This window comes from Somniosus microcephalus, chromosome 2, assembly GCF_052327205.1.
Source record: "Somniosus microcephalus isolate GS21.2 chromosome 2, FLI_Smic_1.0, whole genome shotgun sequence".
NCBI classification, from domain to species: domain Eukaryota; kingdom Metazoa; phylum Chordata; class Chondrichthyes; order Squaliformes; family Somniosidae; genus Somniosus; species Somniosus microcephalus.
The window spans coordinates 363,651,113-363,677,480 of NC_140988.1; the positions used below are offsets into that span (position 1 = coordinate 363,651,113).

The 26,368-nt window shown below is 47.2% G+C and overlaps 1 protein-coding gene across 1 annotated transcript in view; it reads left to right on the plus strand.

Moving 5' to 3' along the window:
- The first annotated feature begins 1,555 nt into the window (after positions 1-1,555).
- The window catches only part of gfra4a (GDNF family receptor alpha 4a), a 194,300-nt gene continuing 169,487 nt past the window's right edge, over positions 1,556-26,368 (plus strand). Inside the window, exon 1 of the mRNA XM_085975585.1 lies at positions 1,556-2,146. Coding sequence (XP_085831711.1) covers positions 2,107-2,146 — 40 coding nt within the window. The 5' untranslated portion in view covers positions 1,556-2,106. The remainder of the gene's footprint in view (positions 2,147-26,368) is intronic.

Here is a 26,368-nt window from a genome sequence, read left to right on the forward strand (position 1 = left end):
ATTGTTGGCAGAGACAGAGGAGAAGGTTTCTCAATCTCCTGCCAAGATACATATTACTTCAAATTAAAACTGAATTTGAGAAATTCACAGAGATAGCGAAGGACTCTTCAAGGGGATGATGCTGGATAAACACACGAGGGAGAAAGGAATAGAAGATTATGCCGATGGGGTTAGATGAAGTAGGGGTGGGAGGAGGCTCGGGTGGAGCATTAACACTGGCAGGGACCAGTTGGGCCGAATGGCCTGTTTCTGTGCTGTAAACTGGATGTAATTCTGTGTAAAAATCATATTGCATCAACAGTACAAATGTAATGCCTTAAAATTTCGTTCAAAAACTCATTCAGTTGATAAACCCAGTCGATCCAGACACACACACCAGGAATATCTAGAGTTCCGTGCCCGGTCTGTGTGGGGCTAGCTGACCTCAGATTGGTTGGCAGTAGCGGCCTCTGGGCTAGGAAATGGAAAAGTAACCTCCTGGTTGGATGTTCTGATCACCATTCGGTGACTGCACCCACCCACCCACCCACGCCCCCCCCCCACCCTTGCCAAAGGTTGCACGCGTGTGGATGACAGGTTCGTGCGAATCACTTTAAAACTGCGTTCAACAACTACCAAACAGCTTCACTTGATAAACCCAGTGCGGAGCCCAGGACATTACTGAGCTCGGCTGTGACACCTTCATAGAATCCTACACCATAGGAGGCCGTTCGGCCCATCGCGCCTGTGCTGGCTCTTGGAAAGTGCGATCCAATAAAGTCTCATTTTCCCCGTAGCCCTGCAAATTTTTCTTTTTCTTCCTTTTCGAGTAGTTATCCAATTCTTTTTTTGAAAGTTACTATTGAGTCGGCTTCCACCGCCCTTTCAGGCAGTGAATTGCAGATCTTAACCTTCATTCCCAGAATAGCCCACTGACGCTGACTGCCATTAGAATGGGCACGGGCGGAGGGGGGGAGGGGGGTGGTGGTGGCAAGGTACCAGAATGTGCCTGGACCCCATGAAACCAATATCCCAGGGAGGGAGGAGAAAAGGGGGCAAAATGAGGAAAGATTTTCTCCTGAATTTCCCCCCCCCCCCCCCACCACGGTGCAACTGGATAAGCGATCGACGTTAGCAATGCGGATAAAGTACGTCTTTGTCAAACTGCTAATGGCAGGAGGGTAATTGGTAGAAGGATTAGCGGGGGGAGGGCGGGGGGGTGGGAGTCAAGGAGAACTTTTTTCACCCAGAGGGCGGTGGGGGTCTGGAACTCACTGCCTGTGAACGGGTGGTCGAGGCAGAAACCCCCATCGCATTGGATGGGCGCTCAAAGTGCCGTAACCGGCAAGGGCTAGGGGCCAAGAGCTGGAAAAGTGGGATTAGGCTGGACAGGTCGGGCCAGCCTAAGCAGGATGGGCTGAACAGCCTCCTTCTGGGCCGTCAATTTCCGTGATTCTCCGAGGGGCTTGAAAAGGGTCAGTCACAAGCACCCCCCCCCCCCCCAACACACAGGGCACCACAGGAGCCTGGCTGGTCTGGAGTGGGCTGAGCCAGGTGGGATGTGAGAAGTGGGGAAGCTGCCTCGCTTTAAGCGGTGCCTTGGTGCCAGTGACGCCAGGCGGCAGAAGCGGAGAAGGTAAGGCACTGCAGAGAGAGAGAGAGAGAGAGAAGGGGAATTAAAGCTGGCTCGACCAGCGCCAATATTTCATACTCTTCCCTCTTACAAAGTGGGTCGGAACCAAACAAAAAGGGCAATGATTTACGACCTAAATACGCCGGATTTGAGACCTTCCCGAGCTCGGATCAGCGGACCCACACTGAAAACCGTGAATCACATCTGAAAAAAAAAGATTTTTTTTTTTAAAGAATTTTTTTTTTTAACTGGGGATTTAACAAGAGTTCAAAAAAAATTTTGTCTCTTTTTCCCTCCCCACCCCTCGCAAGTCAAAAATTGATTGGACTTTTTTTTTGTTGCATCGAATCCTATAAGGAATGATCCCAAAGAAAGATCCCAGCAAAACCCAGCGGATTATAATTTTTTATACAAGACTGGACAAGTGATTTTTTTGAATCGATTTTGTATTTGTGTGAAGGGGAGAGTGCTGAAGGGGAATCGGCTCACACGCGATGTTGCTGATGGGGATTTATTTAATCTTGACACTTATTGGTGAGTAGTTGTCTATCTTTAAATCGTAGAGATGTTAGGAATAACCTGCTATTTATAACGCATATATATATATACACACACACGCATAAAGGAACGTTTCAAGCGAGGCACTTTGCAAAAATAAAATGTTAACAGTTGTAATTTTATTTGAGGGGGGGGCTATTTGCAAAGTGGCTTTTATACATCTGTCAGCAACATTTCACTGGGGCAGTGGTGGGTAACTCTGAATTGCAGGGACTGTTCTGGCGTGGACAGTTAATGAATTAGTTTAATTATCCGAACAATTTCAGACTTTTGGGGAGCAAAAAAAAAGAAATCTTCAACTTTTTTTTAATCCTGGGCCAGTGAGAGATTTTTTAAATTTCGAATTGCTAGAAATCTACATTCGTAAAAAAAAAATGTTTTTTGTCTTTTAGCGATCAGGTTCGTGTTAAGGGAGAAAAAAAAATGCCGACAACTTTACTGAGGCTTAATCATTTGGGATGGGAAGGAGCCGGTAAAGGCTGAGAGAGAGAGAGGGATGTTCATTTCAATGGGTCGGGGTTATTCCCAGGACATTAATATTTACCCACTCGCCACCTTTTCCACCGGCATGAAGCGGTTTAACAGCGTTATCGAGACACCGAGGCGAGGGCGTGAATAAAATAAAAGGCTGGAAAATAAATTGCTCGGCTCGCTTTTCACTCAATACAATTGGTTTGTTGTGATATGGCACGTTTTATTTTTTTGAGATATAGATGTGTGTCTGTGTGTAAGTATGTGTGTAAATAAGTACGTGTGAATGTGTGTGTACGTATGTGTGTGTTTAGGTATGTGTGAATGTATGTGTGTTTCTGTGTACGTGCATGTGTGTAAGTATGTGGTTAAGTGTGTGTGTGAGTGTGTGTGTAAGTTTGTGTGTGCATGTGTGTAAGCATGTGTTTAAGTGTGTGTGTAAGTGTGTGTGTAAGTATGTAAGTGTGTGTGTAAGCATGTGTTTAAGTGTATAAGTATGTGTGTAAGCATGTGTTTAAGTGTATGTGTGTAAGTGTGTGTGTAAGTGTGTGTGTGTAAATGCGTGTAAGTATGTGTGTATGTGTAAGTATATGTTTAAATGTGTGTGTGTAAATGTGTGTTAGTATGTGTGAGTGTGTGTAAGTATGTGTGTATGTGTAATATATGTTTAAATGTGTGTGTAAATGTGTGTAAGTATGTGTGTGCATGCGTGTGTAAGTATGTTTAAGAGTGTGTGTTTAAGTATGTGTATGTATAATATATGTTTAAATGTGTGTGTAAATGTGTGTAAGTATGTGTGTGCATGCGTGTGTAAGTATGTTTAAGAGTGTGTGTGTGTAAGTATGTGTGTAGGGATGGGCAATAAATGCTGGCCTTGCTTGTGACACCCACATCCTATGAATGAATAAGAAAATGTGTAAGTGTGTGTGTGTAAATATAAAGTTGTTCACCACTAAATGAAATCCAGCACTAGGCAGACAGACTGTTTGTCCCGGTTTTATTTAAAGGTGCGCCACTCTATCCCATTCCTCTTGCCGTGTGGATTTATTTAGCATGTATGCCTATACTCGCCCTAAATTAAGCCAGTTTAAATATATAATCAATAGCTGTGCAGGTTAGAGGTTAGTGTCTTTTAAAGACTAGCATAGCTTTTTGTGGGTGCCAGGGTTGGTGGGGTGTCGGGGGGTGGGGAGAGAATCTGTAAAATATGTTTAATCCAGTCCTGTTATTTTGCAAATTTTACAAAAAGTCAGGTTGGCAGAGAATGTGAGTGAGATGCATCGTGAAGGAAGCAAAGTTGGATATTCTATGCAGAAGAGGTTAATATGACGGCGCTGGTTTTATCCATTTCCCTCACTTTCCCTTGCTCTCACTGTCAGTCTCTGATTTAAATGGGCAATGTGCCAGTTAGTTATTTTTTTTTAAACACGACGGATCTTAATAACTGAAGTGAAAGATCGGGTAACATCCACTAACTTCTCCAGATCAATTTATTAATAAAAAGACAGAGACAGAATGCTGGAAGCACATAGCAGGTCAGTCAGAATGTGCAGAGAGAAAAATACCCTCTGAAGGTTCATACATTGCCCCTTCCTCAGGACCCCTGACTTCTGAAGAAAGGGGGGGAGGGGTCTGTCCAAATTACTTAACCTGGCTGATCGCTCCACAGATTCCGACTGATCTGTGGTGTGTTTTACAGCATTGCGAGCTTTTGTTTCAGATTTCCAGCAATTGCAGTTGTTTTTAATAGAAGCATGCAGCACAGAAGGAGGCCATTCGGCCCATTGCGTCCGTGCTGGCTCTTTGAAAGAGCGATCCAGTTAGTCCCACTCCACCCTGCTCTTGCCCCGTAGTCCTGCACATGTTTTCCCCTCGAGCATTTCTCCAATTCCCCCTTTTGGAAGTCACTAGTGAATCTGCTTCCACCGCCCTTTCAGGCAGCGCGTTCCAGATCACAACCACATGCTGCGTAAAAAAAAATTCCCCTCGTCTCCCCCCTCTGGTTCTTTTGTAAAACCTTATCCAGATAAAGCAAGGCTTTAAATAGGGGAGATGTGGAAGGAGATTATATTCGCAATCACGTTTGCGAAAACAAAGTTATTTGCTTGTTTTAACAGTGAAAATGACATTTCAGTTCTAAAAGCAATATAACAGGGGTGCTGCTGATCTCGTCTCACTCCGCAGGGAATGTATTTTAACAACAATTTGGTTTCTGTATGTTATTGGTAAAGCTGAACATGACTACACTTACTATTGGCGTTGTTCCTTCTGCATATGAGCAGTCAGTAAACTGAGTATCTGCCCCATGCTATAACATGCACTATAAGCCCAAACCTGGGGGCGGGGAGGGGGGTGGGGTTGGTGCGGGTGGAGCCGAGAAGCACAGACTAGGCATCCCTTAAAAAGGTATCGTCTTTGCTTAGCCAACCTTTCATTCTCTCCCTGCCAAATTCAGTGAGGCGGTGAGCGACCGTGGTTCTCTGCCAGACGCGCCATTGCGTCACCAGAACTGCTGCCACCATGTGCACAAGAGTGATGACACTGTGGCAGAAAATGGCTCCCTTCCCAGAATCGCAATGATGCCCCTTTAATTTGCGGGGTCTGCTTTAATATAGATAATCCCTTGCTAATCAAACTCATTTTTAAAAAAAGATATAAATAAAGGCTGTGATTACCATGAAGTAATGATTGGAGCACACATGCCCTTACAGGTTACAGATTTATATTGATGGGGGGTTAGATCAGATATGAGAAGCGAGGGGAAGATGTAGAGTGATAAGGAGGGACCAGAACAGTGGGACCAGCTGCGAACTGCTCTAGTAAAGAGCCGGCACAGAGAACCAAATGGTCGAATGGCCTCCTTCTGTGCGGTAAACGTCTATGGTGTTTAGATATTGTAAACTGCCAGGAAACCTGATATGTAAAACACACTTGAATGGAAGTCCAGTCTGTGTTTTAAAAGCTGCATTCCATTGGCGTCGAACACCTCGAGACTCTTCGCTGGGAGCGAGCGGAAGCCAAGCGCAGGCAGCGCAAGGAGCGCACGTCAACCCAAGCACCCCACCCACCCGCCCCTTCAACCATCGTCTGCCCCACCTGTGACAGAGACTGTAGGTCTCTGCATTGGACTCATCAGTCACCTGAGAACTCATTTTTAATGTGGAAACAAGTCATCCTCGGTTCCGAGGGACTGCCTAAGAAGAAGAAGAAATCCGTGTGTTCAGGGTCCACAGAAGATACATCAGATGCTAGAGACCTGGAGTGCAGTTATACCATCAATTTGGGGTTTTCCATTTCACAGCAATAGAAACATCGAAGATAGGAGCAGGAGTAGGCCATTCGGCCCCTTGAGCCTGTTCCGCCATTCAATGAGATCATGACTGATCATCCAAATTCAGTACCCTGTCCATGCTTTCTCCCCATATCCCTTGATCTCTTTAGCCTTAAGAAGTTTATCTAACTCCTTCTTGAATATATTTAATGAATTGGCCTCAACTGCCTTCTGTAGTAGAGAATTCCACAGGTTCACCACTCTCTGGGTGAAGAAATTCCTCCTCATCTCAGTCCTAAATGGCTTACCCCTTATCTTTAGACTGTGACCCTTGGTTCTGGACTCCCCCACCATCAGGAACATCCTTCCTGCATCTAGTCTGTCTAGTCCGGTTAGAATTTTATAAGTTTCGATGAGATCCCCTCTCATTCTTCTAAACTCCAGTGAGTATAAGCCCAATCGACCCAATCTCTCTTCATAGTCATTCCTGCCATCCCAGGTATCAGTCTGGTGAATCTTTGCTGCACTCCCTCCATGGCAAGAACATCCTTCCTCAGATAAGGCGACCAAAACTGCACACAATACTCAAGGTGTGGTCTCACCAAGGCCCTGTACAACTGCAGCAAGACATCCTTGCTCCTGTACTCGAATCCTCTTGCTATGAAGGCCAACATACCATTTGCCTTCTTAACCGCCTGCTGCACCTGCATGCTTATCTTCAGTGACTGGTGCACAAGGACACCCAGGTCTCGTTGCACTTCCCCTTTTCCCAATCTATTGCCATTCAGATAATAATCTGTCTTCCTGTTTTTGCCACCGAAGTGGATAACCTCGCATTTATCCACATTATACTGCATCTGCCATGCATCTGCCCAATTACCCAACCTGTCCAAATCATACTGGAGTTTCTCTGCATCCTCCTCACAGCACACACGCCCGCCCAGCTTTGTGTCGTCTGCAAACTTGGAGATATTACATCTAGTTCCCTCGTCTAGATCATTAATATATATTGTGAATAGCTGGGGTCCTAGCACTGATCCCTGCGGTACCCCACTAGTCACTGCCTGCCACTCGGAAAAAGACCCGTTTATTCCAACTCTTTGCTTCCTGTCTGCCAACCAGTTCTCTATCCAAGTCAGTACCTAACTCCCAATCCCATGTGCTTTAACTTTGCACACTAATCTCTTATCGAAAACCTTCTGAAATTCCAAATACACCACATCCACTCGTTCTCCCTTAACTATTCTACCAGTTACATCCTCAAAAAATTCCAGTAGATTAATCAAGCATGATTTACCTTTTGTAAATCCATGTTGACTTTGTCTGATCCTGTCACTGTTTTCCAAGTGCTCTGCTATTACATCTTTTATAATGGACTCTAGCATTTTCCCCACTACCGATGTCAGGCTTACCGGTCTATAATTCCCTGTTTTCTCTCTACCACCTTTTTTAAATAGTGGGGTTACATTAGCTATCCTCCAATCCATGGGAACTGTTCCAGAGTCTATAGAATTTTGGAAGATGACAAGCAATGCATCTATTATTTCTAGGGCCACTTCCTTAAGTACCCTAGGATGTAGATTATCAGGCCCTGGGGATTTATCGGCCTTCAATCCCGTCAATTTCCCTAACACCATTTCCGTACAAATACTGATTTAATTCAATTCCTCCCTCTCATTAGACCCTATGTTCCCTGACATCTCTGGGAGGTTATTTGTGTCTACCTTTGTGATGACAGAACCAAAGTATGTATTTAATTGGTCTGCCATTTCTTTGTTCCCCATTATTAATTCCCCTGATTCTGACTGCAAGGGACCTATGCTTGACTTCACCAATCTTTTTCTCTTCAGATATCTATAGAAGCTTTGACAGTCAGTTTTTATGTTCCCTGAAAGCTTACTCTCATAATCTATTTTCCCCCTCTTAATTAATCCCTTTGTCCTCCTTTGCTGAATCCTAAACTGCTCCCAATCCTTAGGTTTGCTGCTTTTTCTGGCCAAATTATATGACCTCACCTTGGATCTTATGCGATCCCTAATTTCCCTTGTTAGCCACGGTTGAGTCACCTTTTTTGTTTTATTTTTATGCCAAACAGGGATGAACAAATTCTGTAGTTCATCCATGCGATCTTTAAATGTTTGCCATTGCCTATCCACCGTCAACCCTTTAAATAACGTTCCCCAATCCATCCTAGCCAACTTGTGCCTCATACCATCATAGTTTCCTTTATTAATACCATAGTGACAGTATGGTTCTCCGACTGGCATTGTACCAGTATACACACAGCGCACTCATACAAAATCTCTCTCCTAGTGCTTCTTTTCCCCGCATTCGTTGACCCATTTCAGGTCAGCTCTCGCATTTAAAAACAAGTGCAAAGAGCGATTTAGTCCCAGTCCATTAAGTGTCTGTCTGGGGAAAAGCACTAGTCAGAAATTGTTGGAAAACACTCAGCAGGTCCGGCGGCATCTGTGGAGGGAGAAACACGGGAGTTAACGTTTCAGGTCGACGACCTTTCATCAGAACCAGGGGATGTTAGCGATTTTAAGCTTTTAAGCAAATTAGGGAGTCAAGGAAAAGGGGGACAGGGAAAGGACAAAGGGAAAGGTCTGTGATTGGGTGGCGGGCAGGAGTGATTACATGACAAAAGGGATAGTCATAGTCATAGAGTTATACAGCACAGAAAGAGGCCCTTCAGCCCATCGTGCCCGCGCCGGCCATCAAGCCCTGTCTATTCTAATCCTATTTTCCAGCACTTGGTCCGTAGCCTTGTATGCTATGGCGTTTCAAGTGCTCATCTAAATGCTTCTTGAATGTTGTGAGGGTTCCTGCCTCTACCACCCTTTCAGGCAGTGAGTTCCAGATTCCAACCACCCTATGGGTGAAAAAGATTTTCCTCAAATCCCCTCTAAACCTCCTGCCCCTCACCTTGAATCTATGAGGGTGCAAGGCACAAGACAGTGGTAATGGAGCAAGTAAAGAAACAAAAGATGGGTCCAGAAAAGAGTAAATGGTTAGAGCAGAATAGCAGAGGGGGGAAGATAATTACCCTGGCACTCCCTGGAAATCAGGACCTGGTCTGTCTCCAGACTCATAAGTATGGCGCTTCCATAACTGAACACTAGATGGTGCACCTGATGGGAGTAAGCACATTGTAGCAAATTCTGCGGTCTTCTCTTGTATTGTTTTGTTATTCTTTGATGGGATATTCTAGAGGGCCTGGGAATAAAAGCAGCTAGTTATTACCACACCAAGTGGAGTGTTTATTGTAACATAACGTTACCAAAGCTCCATTGTATTAAGACTCTCTAGCAGAGACAAGTTGCTGCAATCCATCAGTATTAAACTATGAGTCTTTAGGAGGCCAAGGTAAAACAAGAAGCCACTTCCTAACTGGAAACAGCACTGCAAAGTCTTAGCAAGCCACCTGTCTGCTTAGAGCTATGCCTGGTTTATAGTAACAGTTTTGGAAACAAACATTTATCGTAACTTTATACAGATAGTACACCCTTGGGCATTTTGTCATCATAACCCATCAATTGAATTACCATCTCGTAACTTACTGCCAACCTTCTGTACTCTGTCACCCACAACAGGAACCTAAAGAACAAAATGCATTGCACTTTAACACAGCAAATCATAGAATCACACAGCACAGAAGTTCAACCCATTCTGCCGGTGCCGCCTCTTTGAAAGAGCTGTCCAATTGGTCCCACTCCCCCTGCTCTTTCCCCATAGCCCTGCAATGTTTTTACTTTTCAAGTATTTACCCAAGTCCCTTTTGAAAGTTATTGTTGAATCTGCTTCCCCCGCCCTTTCAGGCAGCGCGTTCCAGATCACAACAACTCGCTGTATAAACATTTGTTTTTCTCATCTCCCCTCTGGTTCTTTAGCCAATGATCTTAAATCGGTGTCCTTTGGTTACAGTGTCAGGTTTAACTGTGCATTTCTCCACTGCTCTGAACTTTTACAATCCCATTCTGGGATGCCTTGTCACAGTCAGATCAGCAGCCGCTGGGACATTTGAGGGATTTTAGTGTTGGGGAATGGAATAACTTCCTTTTCAGACAGCCAGTCCCGAGGTAGTTGGACCCAGCCAGCAGCAAACACGAAACTCCGAGCCGAAACTGATGAGCAAGAGGACCATGCAAAATTGGTCCTCTTGCGTCACAGAAACATAGAAACATAGAAGATAGGAGCAGGAGTAGGCCATTCGGCCCCTCGAGCCTGTTCCGCCATTTAATGAGATCATGGCTGATCATCCAAATTCAGTACCCTGTCCCTGCTTTCTTCCCATATCCCTTGATCCCTTTAGCCTCAAGTAATATATCCAACTCCTTCTTGAATATATTTAATGAATTGGCCTCAACTGCCCTGTGTGGTAGAGAATTCCACAGGTTCACCACTCTCTGGGTGAAGAAATTGCTCCTCATCTCAGTCCTAAATGGCTTACCCCTTATCCTTAGACTGTGACCCCTGGTTCTGGGACTAGTCCGGTGTGCGCTGGAGATGCTTGTCCTGCCCCAAGAAGCAGCGCGCCGGTCGCAAGGAAAATGAAGATCAGCCGGTGGGGACACCGGAGCAACCATGAGATTGTGGGTGGGGGGAGGGGGAGACAGGTGATCGTGGGGGGGGGGGGGGGGGGAACGACCAGTGGTGGCAGCCAACACCTTTAATGAAGGAGTTCTCCGTCTAGCTCCACATTCAGGTAAGCGCATTTTTTGTTTCGCTTACCTTTTTTTTGGTGGCGGCCTCCAGCGGTCACTTTAAAGGCTACTGCAGTTTGGCTGCTCTGTGCCTGAGAAAACTGCAGGCACGGCCGGCCACCAGCCAATTCTGGGAATGGGCCTGAAATAGGCCCCCGATCTGCACAGGCAATGGGCTTAACGCCTGTTTCCTGCAGGAATCCTGGATGACTACAGGAGGCCCTAACCAATATGGCGTGCAGTGCAAACCAGGGTGGGGTGGGGCGGACTGAGCGTGTGCACGCCGTATTGAACACATCAGCGCTTGTTTCAATTTCTAGATCCCAGCGGCAGAAGCGAGCAATCCCCCCAAGCCAGGTATCGCACAGTTGGATGCAGGGTGACGTTCCCTCTACTCTGCCCCGACAAGGTGTCGCAGCACAAAGTTTAGAATAGTGCCCCCCAATACTTCTTCTTCTTAGGCAGTCCCTCGGAACTGAGGATGATTGCTTCCACATTAAAAATGAGCTCGCAGGTGACTGATGAGTCCAATGCGGGACCTACAGTCTCTGTCACAGGTGGGGCAGACAGTGGTTGAAGGGGTGGGTGGGTGGGGTGCTTGGGTTGACGTGCGCTCCTTGCGTTGCTTGCGCTTGGCTTCCGCTTGCTCCCAGCGAAGAGACTCGAGGTGTTCGGTGCCTTCCCGGGTGCTTCTCCTCCACTTTGTGCGGTCTTGGGCCAGGGATTCCCAGGTGTCGGTGGGGATGTTACACTTTTTCAAGGAGGCTTTGAGGGTGTCCTTGAAGCATTTCCTCTGCCCACCTGGGGCTCTCTTGCCGTGCCGGAGCTCCGAGTAGAGCGCTTGTTTTGGGAGTCTCGTATCGGGCATGCGGATAATGTGACCCGTCCATCGGAGCTGATTGAGCGTGGTCAGAGCTTCGATGCTGGGGATGTTGGCCTGAGCAAGAACACTGACATTGGTGCGCCTATCCTGCCAATGGATTTGCAGGATCTTGCGGAGGCAGCGTTGGTGGTACCTCTCCAGTGCTTTGAGGTGCCTGCTGTACATGGTCCATGTCTCTGAGGCATACAGCAGGGCAGGTATCACTGCTGCCCTGTAGACCATGAGCTAATACAACAGTACAATCATTACCCACAACAACATGATGACCTCCCTGAATGAGACACCCAAGGAGGTGGAGGTAGTTTTGCGCTGTAGGTTCGTGCCCACTAAGAGCTTTCCGCCCATCAGTCTGGGCTGGACGTAAGTCGGAGAGGTGGTAGACCAGTATCTAACCAACTGCACCCCTCCCCCGCCCCTCCCCAGTCCTCAAGGGAGATGGGCCTTGCAAGCAGACAACGGCTGAAACATTGGCTCTTAAAAGAGGAGTGATCTGATCGAGGTGTTTAAAATGGTAAAAGGATTCAATAGAGTAGATACAGAGAAACTATTTCTTCTGGTGGGGAAATCAAGAACGGGGCGGGGGGGCAAAATTTTTATCTTGAGCTCGGCCATTTATGAGGGAAATCAGGAAGCACTTTTTCCCTCAAAGTGGAGTGAAAATCCAGAACTCTGTCCCCCAAAAAGGCAGTGGGGGTGCCTTGGAGCTTTCAAGACTGAGATTGACAGATTTTTGTTAGATAAGGGTATCAAGGGATATGGAACTACAGCAGGTAAATTGAGTTGAGGTACAGATCAGCCATGATCTAATTGACTGTCAGAACAGTCTCGAGGGGCTGAATGGCCAACTCCTGTTCCTGCATTGCCTCTGTTCATTCAGATCATCTCTCTGCTTATGTTCTCTGTCGTCGCTTTGAGACAAGGTTGAAAGATGTGATTAACAACAAAGTGATAAAAATGATCACCTGCAGTTCTTTAGAAGCTGCCATTCGATTTGGCCGATCTAACCATCCGAGGACCTGTTTGCTGAGAAGGTTCACCTAAAATTCGCAGAACGTGCTTTACAACGAAACACCCCGCGAGGGCTGTTGGAGGATGTGGGGCGAGGGTGACGGGGCTCGAAGCGGATTTGGGATGGGTGCGCGCATGTGGGACAGACCAGGGTAGGCGCAAGGCCCAGACCAACAAGAGCATGCCTGTACCTTAGGAATGCTTAACCACCTGCCTGTTATCTGATGTTTATTCAGCTTTCTGATCCCAGTAAGGTTTGTTAGTTTTACTGAAATGTGCTGTGTAATCAGCAGTGTGAATCAAAGGTTCCTGACACACAGCAAGCTCAGAGCATATGGCTGGCTTCAAAGAACTTTTTTTACTCCAGCCCATAGGGTTTGGTAAGTCATCTCATTTAACAATATGTCCCACTTTCCCTCTCTTAGTGAGTTCAGATGTGGTGTTGTTACTGAAATATATAAGGTTCTGAAGGGGATTGGCAGGGTAGATGCTGAGAGGTTGTTTCCCCTGGCTGGAGAGTCTAGAACTGGGGGGCAGAGTCTCAGGATAAGGGGTCATTTAGGACCGGGATGAGGAGGAATTTCTTCACTCAGAGGGTGGTGAATCTTTGGAATTCTCTACCCCAGAGGGCTGTGGAGGCTCAGTCGTTGAGTATATTCAAGGCTGGGATAGATTTTTGGAATCAAGGGACATGGAGATCGGGCGGGAAAGTGGAGTTGAGGTCGAAGATCAGCCACGATCTTATTGAATGGCGGAGCAGGCTCGAGGGGCCGTATGGCCTACTCCTGCTCCTAATTCTAATGTTCTTGTGTTAGTCTCTTGTCTAATTTGCAATGCACTGCCTTGCTGGCGGAGACAGGAGCTGTGGTGACATTAGCGCACTGGCTGTCTTTCTGAGGGACTTGAAACTCTGGAGCTTCTCCACTCTCTCGGTCTTGCCTTTGTCCTGCAAAGCATAGGCTTTTAAAAGACCAGCTCGGCGCCACCTATACATTTTCTTTCAGTTTGCCTTGTCATATTTCCTACCCTTCTCAATCTTCCTGCACGCTGCACCTTGACCATTTACCCAGGTTTTTTTTCATTCTCAGGATGTGGGCATCGCTGGCATGGCCAACATTTATTGCCCATCCCGAGTTACCCTTGAGAAGGTGGTGGTGGTGAGCCGCCTTCTTCTTTGAACTGCTGGAGTGGTGAAGGAGCTTCCACCATGCTGTTAGGGAGGGAGTTCCAGGATTATAACCAAGCGATGATGAAGGAACGGCGATATATGTCCTAGTCAGGATGGTGTGCAACTTGGACGGGAATTTGGAGGTGGTGGTTTTCTCATGTACCCGCTGGTCTTGTCCTTCTAAGTGGTGGAGATCACAGATTTGGGAGGTGTTGCTGAAGAAGCCTTGGCGAGTTGCTGCAGTGCATCTTGTAGATGGTACACACTGCAGCCACAACCTCCTGACTCCACTTCGAGATTGCTGCCACTGAACCATGTTTTACACTGTTGGGATCATTTGCAATACTGGTTCACAATAGGGCAACTCCATTGTTGCTGGATTGCATGTGTGAAAACTCAATAAAATATATATTTAATCTAGTGGCTAAAAGAAAATGTACATGAAAATGCAAATATTTGGCAGATGGAGTATAATGTAGGAAAGTGCGAGGTTATCCACTTTGGCAGGAAAAATAAAAAAGCAAATTATTATTTAAATGGAGAGAGATTACAAAATGCTACAGTTCAGAGGGACCTGGGGGTCCTTGTGCATGAAACACAAAAAGTTAGCATGCAGGTACAGCAAGTAATCAAAAAGGCAAATCAAATGTTGGCCTTTATTGCAAGAGGGTTGGAGTATAAAAACAGGGAAGTCCTGCTACAACTGTACAGGGTATTGGTGAGACCGCACCTCGAGTACTGCGTACAGTTTTGGTCTCCTTATTTAAGGAAGGATATACTTGCATTGGAGGCAGTTCAGAGACGATTCACTAGGTTAATTCCAGAGATGAGGGGTTTGACTTTATGAGGAAAGGTTGAGCAGGCTGGGCCTATACTCATTGTAAGTTAGAAGAATGAGAGGTGATCTTATTGAAACATATAAGGTACTGAGGGGGCTCGACAAGGTAGATGCAGAGAGGATGTTTCCCCTCGTGGGGAAATCTAGAACGCGGGGGCACAGTCTCAGAATAAAGGGTCGCCCTTTTAGAACTGAGATGAGGAGGAACTTCTTCTCTCAGAGGGTCGTAAATTTGTGGAATTCTCTGCCCCAGAGAGCTGTGGAGGCTGGGTCATTAAATACATTTAAGGCGGAGATAGACAGATTTTTGCAAGATAAGGGAGTGAAGGGTTATGGGGAGCGGGCGGGGAAGTGGCTTTGAGCCGAAGATCAGCCATGATCTTATTGAATGGCGGCGCAGGCTCGAGGGGCCAAGTGGCCTATTCCTGCTCCTATTTCTTATGTTCTTATGTCAAGCAGGATGGGCCCAATGCAGCAGTAAATCTGGGTGCAGTTTATATTGGACTGCCCTTAAATGCATCTGTGCAATTTGCCTCAACCACTCCCTGTGGTAGCAAGTTCCACATTCCCACCACTCTCTGGGTGAAGAAGTTTCTCCTGAATTCCCGATTGACTAGGGAACCTGCCCCATACCTAGCACAGCCTTTATTTACTTGATGCCAGGAATAATGTGGAGGGCAGAGTTCAGCTAGCAGTGGTTGGGATCAGGCTGCTACGACTCTGTCAAAGTCAGCGAAACATTTCACACTGATGTTTCATTCCTACTCCTTTCTGTTGAATGTTGGAGCTCAGGCGAGTTGTTAGCATTTATCAGTGAACAAGATAAGAACATGAGAAATAGGAGCAGGAGTCGGCCATAGGGCCCCCCGAGCCTGCTCCGCCATTCAATACGATCATGGCTGATCTTCGACCTCAACTCCACTTTCCCGCCCGATCCCCATATCCCTTGCAAGAGAACGGACATGTCAAGCAGGATGGGCCCAATGCAGCTGTAAAGCTACGGTTTATATTGGAATAAAAACAGAAAAAATGCTGGAAATACGCAGCAGGTCAGGCAGCATCTGCTGAGAGAGAAACAAAGTCAACGTTTCAGGTCGATGACCTTTCGTCAGAACTGTTTATATTGGACGGCCCTTGAATGCATCTATGCTCTTCGCCTCATTAAAGTTGCATTAATATATTTTTTTCTTTGCCTTGTAATATTCTTATCACGTTTCGCTTCTCCTGAGAGTAATGAAACAAATAATCCATGCGTTGGGCATTCCGCTTCTTGTGTATTTCACCCACCCTCCCACGTTTTCCTATTTTCTCCCTTCACTGAAAATCAAACATGGGGTGTGAAGTGGCAGCGGGAGGAGCAAGACCACAGGGCCTGAGCCAGCAGAGGAAGGCCCTGAAGCGAGAAGCCTTTACCGCGCTCTCAGTCTGCAATGTCAGTAGACCCTCCTCCCACTTCTGGGCCCACTTCCTTGGCTGTGAAGAAACGTTCTGAGTCAGAAGTTTGTGGGTTCAAGTCCCACTCCAGAGACTTGAGCACAAAATCTAGGCTGACACTCCCAGGGCGAGGAGCGCTGCACTGTCGGACGGTGCCGTCTCTCGAATGAGACGTTAAACCGAGGCCCCGTCTGCCCTCTCAGGCGGACGTAAAAGATCCCACGGCACTATTTGAAAGAAGAGCGGGGGGGGAGGTTATCCCCGGTGTCCTGGCCAATATTTATCCCTCAGTCAACATCACTAAAAACAGATTATCTGGTCATTATCACATTGCTGTTTGTGGGATCTTGCTGTGCGCAAATTGGCTGCCGCGTTTCCTACGTTACAACAGTGACTACACTCCAAAAGTACTTCATTGGCTGTAAAGTGCTTTGGGATGCCTTAAGGTCGTGAAAGGCGCTATAGAAATGCAAGTCTTTCTTTCCCCAAAATGCTCGGTTTATATGGGCGACCTTCATTTGCCCTGCGGGGCGAGCCTGTTCCTTTTTGGAAATTAAAGCGGCCAGGCAGTGCACAGCGAAGTGGACATCTTACATCACATGCCCGCTCTTCGGACTCCTGCCTCGTCACCTGTAGATCCCACGCCCCCCCCACCCCACCCCACCCCCCGCCACCCCAGCTCGCCGGCCTTGCAAATGCATGTCACAAATGTTTTGTGAGAGCGCAATGTTGCAGGAGAGAGGATTGCCTATCAGACAACAAGCTTCCGGCTAAATTAGTGTTCATTCAATACGTTAAATTCAATGATAGATTCATAGAATCATACCAGCACAGCAGGAGGCCACTCGGCCCATCGTGCCTGTGCCGGCTCTTTGAAAGAGCGAGCCCATTAGTCCCACTCCAACCCTCTTGCCCCATAGCCCATGGATTCAACAAACCCCGCGACAGTGACAGCACCAGCACAACAAACCCCCACAGTGCGGCTCCGGCACAGTATCCCGCTCCCGGCCCGCCGGAGCGGGAGGTGAGTTGGGGTCACTCGGGCCAGGCCTCACAACCGCTCGGCCTGAGACACAGAGCAGGGGAGCGGCAGTGGCCGGCCGTAAACCGCGCGGCCCTGTAAACTGCCGTTTTACAAAAAAGCCTTGGCAACGCCGGGCACTTCAGCTAGTATTATATATAGTGAGCCACTGAGTGCTGATTACATGGAACTGTGATGGGTGATGCAACAGCATGTGGGCAGTAACTGCATTATTGGCTTACCGTGTTATACTGTAGACAGGGTAACTTCAGAACCACTTTTACACGGGCTACCTGTCAGATAGAAATATTAGCATAAAGGAAATAACAGTTACCATAGCATATTCAGAAAACACTCACAGCTCAAATGCATTCATAGAATCATAGAAATTTGTGGCACGGAAGGAGGCCATTCGGCCCATTGTGTCCGTGCCTGGCCGACAAAGAGCTATCCTCCCTAATCCCACTTTCCAGCTCTTGGTCCGTAGTCTTGTCGGTTGCAGCACTTCAAGTGCATATCCAAGTACTTTTTAAGTGTGTTGAGGGTTTCTGCCTCGACCACCCTTTCAGGCAGTGAGTTCCAAACCCCCACCGCCCTCTGGGTGAAAAAAAGTTCTCCTCGACTCCCCTCTAATCCTTCGACCAATTACTTTGAATCTATGTCCCCTGGTTATTGACCTCTCTGCTAATAGGTCGTTCCTATCCACTCTTATCTCGGCCCCTCATAATTTTATACACCTCAATTAAGTCTCTCCTCCGCCTCCTCTGCCCCAAAGAAAACAAGCCCAGCCTATCCAATCTTTCCTCATAGCTAAAATTCTCCAGTCCTGGCAACATCTTCATGCGTGTTGTCAGAAACCAGCTCGGACACTTGGTAAAGAAACAGATGTCAGTTTCTGTGGTCAATTGGGAGATCATGTCTTATTGATAGAATCTCATCTCACATATATATATCAATACATCAAATTTCTCATGCACACGGTTGAGTACAGAACCTTCAACAGTGACTGCCATCTGCAGGGCATTTTCTTGAATTACATGCAAACGGCATATTGTTGAGCTATTGGCCAGAGTTGCCTGGTTTCTGAGCTTTGGAAGCTGGGTGAGGGGGTCAGAGTCCCAGGGGAGATGCTATGTGCTGTTTTGAAGTATTTCAGCACTTGTGATTCTTGCGGCCACTTACAAGTAGTCACACAGGGGTAAAGACGTGCACTTATGTCTTAGAGACGTCTCACAGCGCTTCGCGTACAGACGTGAATTACTTCGAAGTTGCTATGGAATTTTACGCTCAGCAAGATCCCAGAAACAACAACGAGGTGAATGACAATCTGTTTCTGGTGGTGATGATGGGAGAGGACCAGGACAGCAGAAGAACATCCTGCTCTTCCTGACACCGCAGTGCAGTGCAGTAGTGAGGGAGCACTGCACTGTCAGAGGTGCCGTCTTTCGGATGAGACGTTAAACTGAGGCCCCGTCTGCTCTCTCAGGTGGACGTAAAAGATAACATGGCACTGTTTCAAAGAAGAGCAAGGGAGTTATCCGCAGTGTCCTGGTCAATATTTATCCCTCAATCAACATCACTTAAACTGATTATCTGGTCATTATTGCATTGCTGTTTGTGGGAGCTTGCTGTGCACAAATTGGCTGCCGCATTTCCTACATTACAACAGTGACTATACTGCAAAAACAAAATGCTCCATTGGCTGTAAAGCACTTTGGGATGTCTGGTGGTCATGAAAGGCGCTATATAAATGCAAATCTTTCTTTATTTCTTTCTTTCTGAATGAACTTGCATTTATATAGCACCGTCCACAACCTCAGGATGTCCAAAAGCCAATGAAATGTCGTCACTGTTGTAATGTCAGAAACACACAGGTAATTTACACACAGCAAGATCCCAAAAACTGCAATGAAATAGTTGACCAGCTAATTTGTTTTTGGTGGTATTGGTTATGACATAAGTATCTGTCAGGACACCAGATCTCCCCTGCTCTTCTTCGAAATAGTGCCATGGGACCCTTTACATCCACCAGAGAGAGCAGACGGGATCTCGGTTTAATGTCTCATCCGAAAGACGGCACCTCCGACAGTGCAGCACTCCCTCAGTACTGCACTGGAGTGACAGCCTAGATTAAGCACTCAAGTCCTCAAGTGAGACTTAATATCATAGAATTATACAGCACAGAAGAAGGCCTTTCAGCCCATCGTGCCTGTACAGTCTCAGAATAAGGGGTCGGCCATTTAGGACTGAGATGAGGAGAAATGTCTTCACTCAGAGGGTGGTGAATCTTTGGAATTCTCTACCCCAGAGGGCTGCGGAGGCTCAGTCATTGGGTATATTTAAAACAGAAGTCGATATTAAGGGAATCAAGGGATATGAGGATAGTTCAGGAAAATGAGATGAGGTAGAAGATCAGCCATGATCTTATTGAATGGCGGAGCAGGCTCGAAGGGCCAAATGGCCGACTCCTGCTCCTATTTCTTATGTTCTTCTATATGTTCTTATGTATTGGCCCTTTGAAAGAGCGATCCAATTAATCCCACTCCCCTGCTCTTTCCCCATAGCCCAGCACATTTTTCCTTTTCAAGCATTTATCAAATTTCCCTTTGGAAAGTTATTATTGAATCAGCTTCCACCGCCCTTTCAGGCAGCGCGTTCCAGATCACAACAACTCACTGCGTGAAAAAAATTTCTCCTCACGTCACCTTGAACCCACAACCCTCTGACTCAGAGGTGAGAGTGCCACCCACTGAGACAAGGTTGACATCTTGGTGCCGTGTGATGTTCAGCAACCACCTGCACTGCCGGACGAGGCCTCAGCCTTAACGGCTCATCTGAAGAACGGCGTCTGCCCGAAGCCTCAACACAGCACCGGTGAGTTGATATCATGTCTAAAGGGGCATTGCCTTGAGCGAGCTGACTGTGAGGAAAATCTCCAGCAAAAGGAATCGCGCCGGGAGCGGCCAGGATCGCGTGACACCGCCGAATGTCCCGAAGCCCGCCTCTCTGGATCTTGCCAACCCCTTTCCGGCCCCCGTTGTAAACCTCGCCACTTTTTGGGGGCTCATTATAATAAGTTAATGTGGAAAATCCATCATATGACATCTTTTCCTAATTTATATCGGAGCAGCGTTCGAGTGTCTGGGGTCCACCTGTGAGCGGTGGGGTCAAGGGGTTCAATTTAAACGTTGCCGGACTGGTTTCACATTACAGTAATTCACTGATCGATTCCAACCCCGAAACTGACAGAAAAGCCAAAAGGGGAGCTTTGCCTTTTAATTCCCCCCCGCCCCCCCCCCCCAGAGCTCTCAAGCTCTCCAAACTCTCCAGGATTGTCCAGGAGTCTCCAGGGATTAAAGTATAAACTCCTGGACGCTGCTGACCCCTAGATTCCTGAGGAGGGGGTATCCAGGACCCTAGGCACGAGAGAGACAGAAGTTCTGCTCAGCCCCAGATCTGCACCCCACAAGGCCTCCCCAGGAATATCCGGGCAGGGCCGGGATGTCTTTTATGACTGGAAGTGTCTTATTCCCCAGCACCAACATCTCTTAATCTGTTGAGCAAACTGCTGAGAAAACCAAAATGATGAGAGGAAGGAAAAAAGGAACTTATATTTATATAGAACCTTTTCATCTCCCCACAATGCCTCGAAGCACTTTACAACACATTACTGCTTTGAAGTGCACTCGCTGGGGCTTTTTAGGCAAAGGCAATGGCCAATTGTACACAGCAAGTTCCCATAAACAGCAAATGAGATGAATGACCAGTTGATCTGTTTACTCGTGGCGTTGGCTATGGGAGGAATGAGATTCACCAGGATGTTATCTAGGCTGGAGCGCTTCAGCTATGAAGAAAGACTGGACAGGCTGAGGTTGTTTTCCTTGGAGCAGAGAAGGCTGAGGGGGGACCTGATTGAGGTGTACAAAATTATGAGGGGCATAGATAGGGTAGATAGAAAGGAACTTTTCCTCTTAGTAGAGGGGTCAATAACCAGGGGGCATAGTTTCAAGGTAAGGGGCAGGAGGTTTAGAGGGGATTTGAGGAAAAACTTTTTCACCCAGAGGGTGGTTGGAATCTGGAACTCACTGCCTGAAAGGGTGGTAGAGGCAGGAACCCTCACAACATTCAAGAAGCACTTAGATGCGCGCCATAGCATACAAGGCTATGGACCAAGTGCTGGAAAATGTGATTAGAATAGACAGGGCTTGATGGCCGGCGCAGACTCGATGGGCCGAAGGGCCTCTTTCTGTGCTGTATAACTCTATGACTCTATGACTTCGGACAGCTCCAAAGAGAGCGATGAGATCTTTGTCCATCTAAACAGGCAAATGGGCTTCGGTGTAACATAAGAACATAAGGAATAGGAGCAGGAATAGGCCACTTGGCCCCTCGAGCCTGCTCCGCCATTCAATAAGATCATGGCTGATCTTGGGCTCAAAACCACTTCCCTGCCCGCTCCCCATAACCCTTCACTCCCTTATCTTGCAAAAATCTGTCTATCTCCACCTTAAATGTATTTCATTTAAGATGATAACATCTTATCAGAAGGACAGCAACACCAAGAATGCAGCACTCCCTCAGTACCGTACTGAAGCATCAACCTGGATCAGGTGCTCAAGTCCAGAAATGGGGCTTGAGCCTATCACTTTCCTTCTCAGATGCGGGAGAATGGCCATAAACGGAGCCCAGCTGACACAGAAATATCACAGTGACTGCACTCGGCAGGCAAAGTAATGGCCAATCAGCAGAGACTTTGGGCCAGGTTGTCCCTGCCCATTTCAGTAACTGAAACCTGGGCATAAAAAATCTCTTCATCTAAATGCCACTGTGAATAAAAGGAAGCACTTTTTATCTCGTCTTAGTTTGACAGAGCTCCCTTTCACTCAGTCATAAGCTGTGAAGATTTTATAAACCAGTCGCAGTCAGAATCATGTCCCCCCAGCAACAACAACAACAACTTGGATTTATACAGCGCCTTTAATGTAGTAAAACGTCCCAAGGTGCTTCACGAGCGATTATCAAACAAAATTGGACACTGGGCCACATAAAGGAGATATTAGGACAGGTGACCAAATGCTTCGTCAAAGAGAGTAGGTTGTAAGGAGCGTCTTAAAGGAGGAGAGGGGTGGAGAGGTTTAAGGAGGGAATTCCAGCGCTTAGGGCTTAGGCTGATTAAGGCATGGCCGCCAATGGTGGAGCGATGAAAATCAGGGATGCCAGGGGGCCAGAATTGGAGGAGAGCAGAGATCTCCGAGGGTTGTGGGGCTGGAGAAGGTTACAGAGATAGGAAGGGGGTGAGGCCATGGAGGTGATTTGAACACAAGGATGAGAACCCTAAGCCTAACTCAATACAAGTGTTGCTAAGGTCTATTCGGTTGTCTCTGGGGGAGCTAAGCCACATTCAGACACAGGCCCACTCTGCTAACTACATAACCAACAGTTACGTATGAATGTAGCTGACACTTACTCATATCCAGGAAGGGCCCACAGCTGTTTTCGGGGTTATTTCATGTGCTGCAGCAGTTCAGATCTGAGACTTCATAGAGTTTTACAGCACAGAAAGAGGCCCTTCGGCCCATCGTGTCCGCGCCGCCCATCCATCCCTGTCCAGTCTAATCCCATTTTCCAGCATTTGGTCCATAGCCTTGTATGCAATGGCATTTCAAGTGCTCATCCAAATGCTTCTTGAATGTTGTGAGGGTTCCTGCCTCTACCGCCCTTTCAGGCATTGAGTTCCACATTCCAACCACCATCTGGGTGAAAAAGTTCCTCCTCAAATCCCCTCTAAATCTCCTGCCCCTTACCCTGAATCTATGCCCCTTGTTATTGACCCCCCTACTAAGGGGAAAAGTTCCTCTTTATCTACCCTATCTATGCCCCTCATCATTTTGTACACCTCAATCAGGTCCCCCCTCAGCCTTCTTTGCTCCAAGGAAAACAACCCCAGCCTGTCCAGCCTCTCTTCATAGCTGAGGCGCTCCATCCCAGGTAACATCCTGGTGAATCTTCTCTGCACCCTCTCCAAAGCAATCACATCCTTCCTATAGTGAGGCGACCAGACCTGCACACAGTACTCCAGCTGTGGCCTCACCAGCGTTTTGTACAGCTCCATCATAACCTCCCTGCTCTTATATTCCATGCCTCGGCTAATGAAGGCAAGTATCCCATATGCCTTTTTAACCACCTTATCTACCTGTTCCGCTGCCTTCAGGGATCTATGTACATGTACACCAAGGTCCCTCTGACCCTCTGTACTTCCTAGGGTCCTACCACTCATTGTGTATTCCCTTACCTTATTTGTCCGTCCAAAATGCATCACCTCGCACTTTTCAGGGTTAAATTCCATTTGCCACTTTTCCGCCCATCTGACCAACCCGTTTATATCGTCCTGTAGCCTGAGGCTTTCCTCCTCGCAATTTACCACCCCACCAATTTTCGTGTCATCTGCGAACTTACTGATCATACCTTTTACATTCTCATCCAAGTCATTTATGTAGATCACAAACAACAAGGGACCCAGCACCGATCCCTGAGGTACCCCACTGGACACAGGCTTCCAGTCACAAAAGCAACCTTCGACCATCACCCTCTGCCTCCTGCCACTCAGCCAGTTTAGGATCCAACGCACCAAGGCACCCTGGATCCCATGGGCTCTTACCTTCTTGACCAGTCTCCTATGCGGGACTTTGTCAAAAGCTTTACTGAAGTCCATGTAAACCACATCCACAGCATTTCCCTCATCCACCCCCCTAGTCAACCCCTCGAAAAATTCAATCAGATTTGTCAGACATGATTTACCCTTGACAAAGCCATGCTGACTATCCCCGATTAATCCTTGCCTCTCCAAGTGGAGACTAATTTTGTCCCTCAGAATTTTTTCCAATAATTTCCCTACCACAGATGTTAGGCTCACTGGCCTGTAATTCCCTGGTTTATCCCTGCTACCCTTCTTGAATAATGGTTGAGTTGACTTGGGCTGATCGAAACGTTCAGAGAAATAGCTGAGACTAGTTTAGCTCCCACAGTTAGAAAGACTACGTGAAGAAAATAATTGTGTGTATATAAAGGCTAGTGTCAAAATAATAGCTTAGCATATAAGTTGCGACTGTTTGTTGTTATTGTTCAAGGAGCTGGTTAATATAATATCTACTCTAAATACATATAAACCGCGGAGAACCATAGACATGGAGAAAATGTTTCCACTTGTGGGGGGAGACCAAAACCAGGTGCCATAAATACAAGATAGTCACTAATAAATCCAACAGGGAATTCAGGAGAATCTTCTTTACCCAGCGAATGATTAGAATGTGGAACTCGCTACCACAGGGAGTGGTTGAGGTGAATAGTTTAGATGAATTTAAGTGGAAGCTAGATAAGCACATGAAGGAGAAAGGAGATGCTGATAGTGCTGCACCTGGAGTACTGTGTACAGTTTTGGTCTCCTTATTTAAGGAAGGATTGGAGGAAGTTCAGAGAAGGTTCACGAGGTTGATTCCGGAGATGAGGGGGTTGTCTTATGAAGGAAGGTTGAGCAGGTTGGGCCGATACTCATTGGAGTTTAGAAGAATGAGAGGGGATCTTATTGAAACATAGAAGATTCTGAAGGGGCTTGACAAGGTAGATGCAGAGAGGATGTTTCCCCTTGTGGGGGAATCTAGAACGAGGGGGCATAATTTCAGAATAAGGGGGCACCCATTTAAATCGGAAATGAGGAGGAATTTCTTCTCTCAGAGGGTCGTGAATCAGTGGAATTCTCTTTCCCAGAGAGCTGTGGAGGCTGGGTCACTGAATATATTGAAGGTGGAGATAGACAGATTTTTGAATGATAAGGGAGTCAAGGGTTATGGGGAGCGGGCAGGGAAGTGGAGCTGAGCCCAAGATCAGATCAGGCTCAAGGGGCCAAATGGCCTGCTCCTGCTCTTACGTCTTATGTTCTTATGATAAGGTTAGATGAAAAGAGATGGGAGGAGTTGGCCCGAGTGACCTGTTTCTTTTTATTTATTTATTTATTTCCGGGATGTGGGTGTCGCTGGCAAGGCCGGCATTTATTGCCCGTCCCTAATTGCCCTCGAGAAGATGGTGGTGAGCCGCCTTCTTGAACCGCTGCAGATGCGGTTTTTCCTATTTAAAAGCCGGTGAGCCGGCTGCGCAGGAGCTGCAGAGAACTGCGCGGCTGCGAGCCTTAAGAGGGCGCTAATGGGGCACAAAGCAACTAGCGCCCGGGCGCGGCGATGTTTGCGCCGCTCATGAAATTAACTAGACATTTTGCGGCGGCGCTAAACACTACCGCCACGATCTCCTGCGCCGGCAGATCGTGACGTCAGTCAAGTGTGCAACGCCCCGGTAGCGCCCCGGACCAGATATTGAGTGGCGCCCCCTGCCTTACCGCCTGCTGCTAGCAACGACAGATTGAGGGGAGCGTTTTGCAGTTGGGAAGGGACTGGGGGAGCACTATTTAAAGGCGGTCGCTTCCTGCCTTTTTTTTTTGATGACATTTTTGCATCACGCATTCTGAGAGAGAGAGAGAGACTTCTGGAGAGATTCAACGATGTGTGAAGGAGTTTTGGGTACTGAGCAGCACTTTGCAGGTTCATTTTGATTTGCCCTTGTATCAATTTAGAAGAGATTGTGGGGGCTGCACTCTGAGCTCTTTCCCTGGGTCTCTCCATTGTTCTTTCCAGCAGATTTGATGTACAGGTCTCTCCAGGCCGAGGTTCAAGGCTGCAATGAGCAGGATGTGGATGGAGAGCAAGATCGACCCTCCCCTTTAAGAATTGACCGGCGCCAGTGTGTCTGTGTTCCATTGCTGACTGACATCACATGAGCTTCGCCAGCGCTCTGAGGTAGCGCCTTGCTCCTCGGCCTTTGCGCCTTAAGAGAGGTGTGTAGCGCCTGATTTAGCGCTCCAATCAACTACAGGGGCGATAAAAGTCAAGTTTGCAGTTGGAGGCGATAATCAGCGCCAGGCACTAAACTTGGCGCACGGCCGATAATCGCACCCCAAACGGGGTGATACTGAAGTTTTCCCCCATTGATTTCCATCCCTACACACACACCCACACGTATACACTCACAATCACACCCTCACAAACACACTTCCCTACCCCTGCACACACACTCACAATCACACCCTCACAAACACACACTTCCCTACCCCTGCACACACACCTACTCAATCACACCCTCACAACACACACTTCCCTACCCCTGCACACACACTCACAATCACACCCTCACAAACACACACCCACACCCACCCACACACATACAGGTATCAATAGAACAAGTTCACCCAATACGTCAGACAGTTATAAAAACAGAAAATGCTGGAAATACACAGTAGGTCAGGCAGCATCTGTAGAGAGAGAAACAGAGTTAACATTTCAGGTCGATGACCC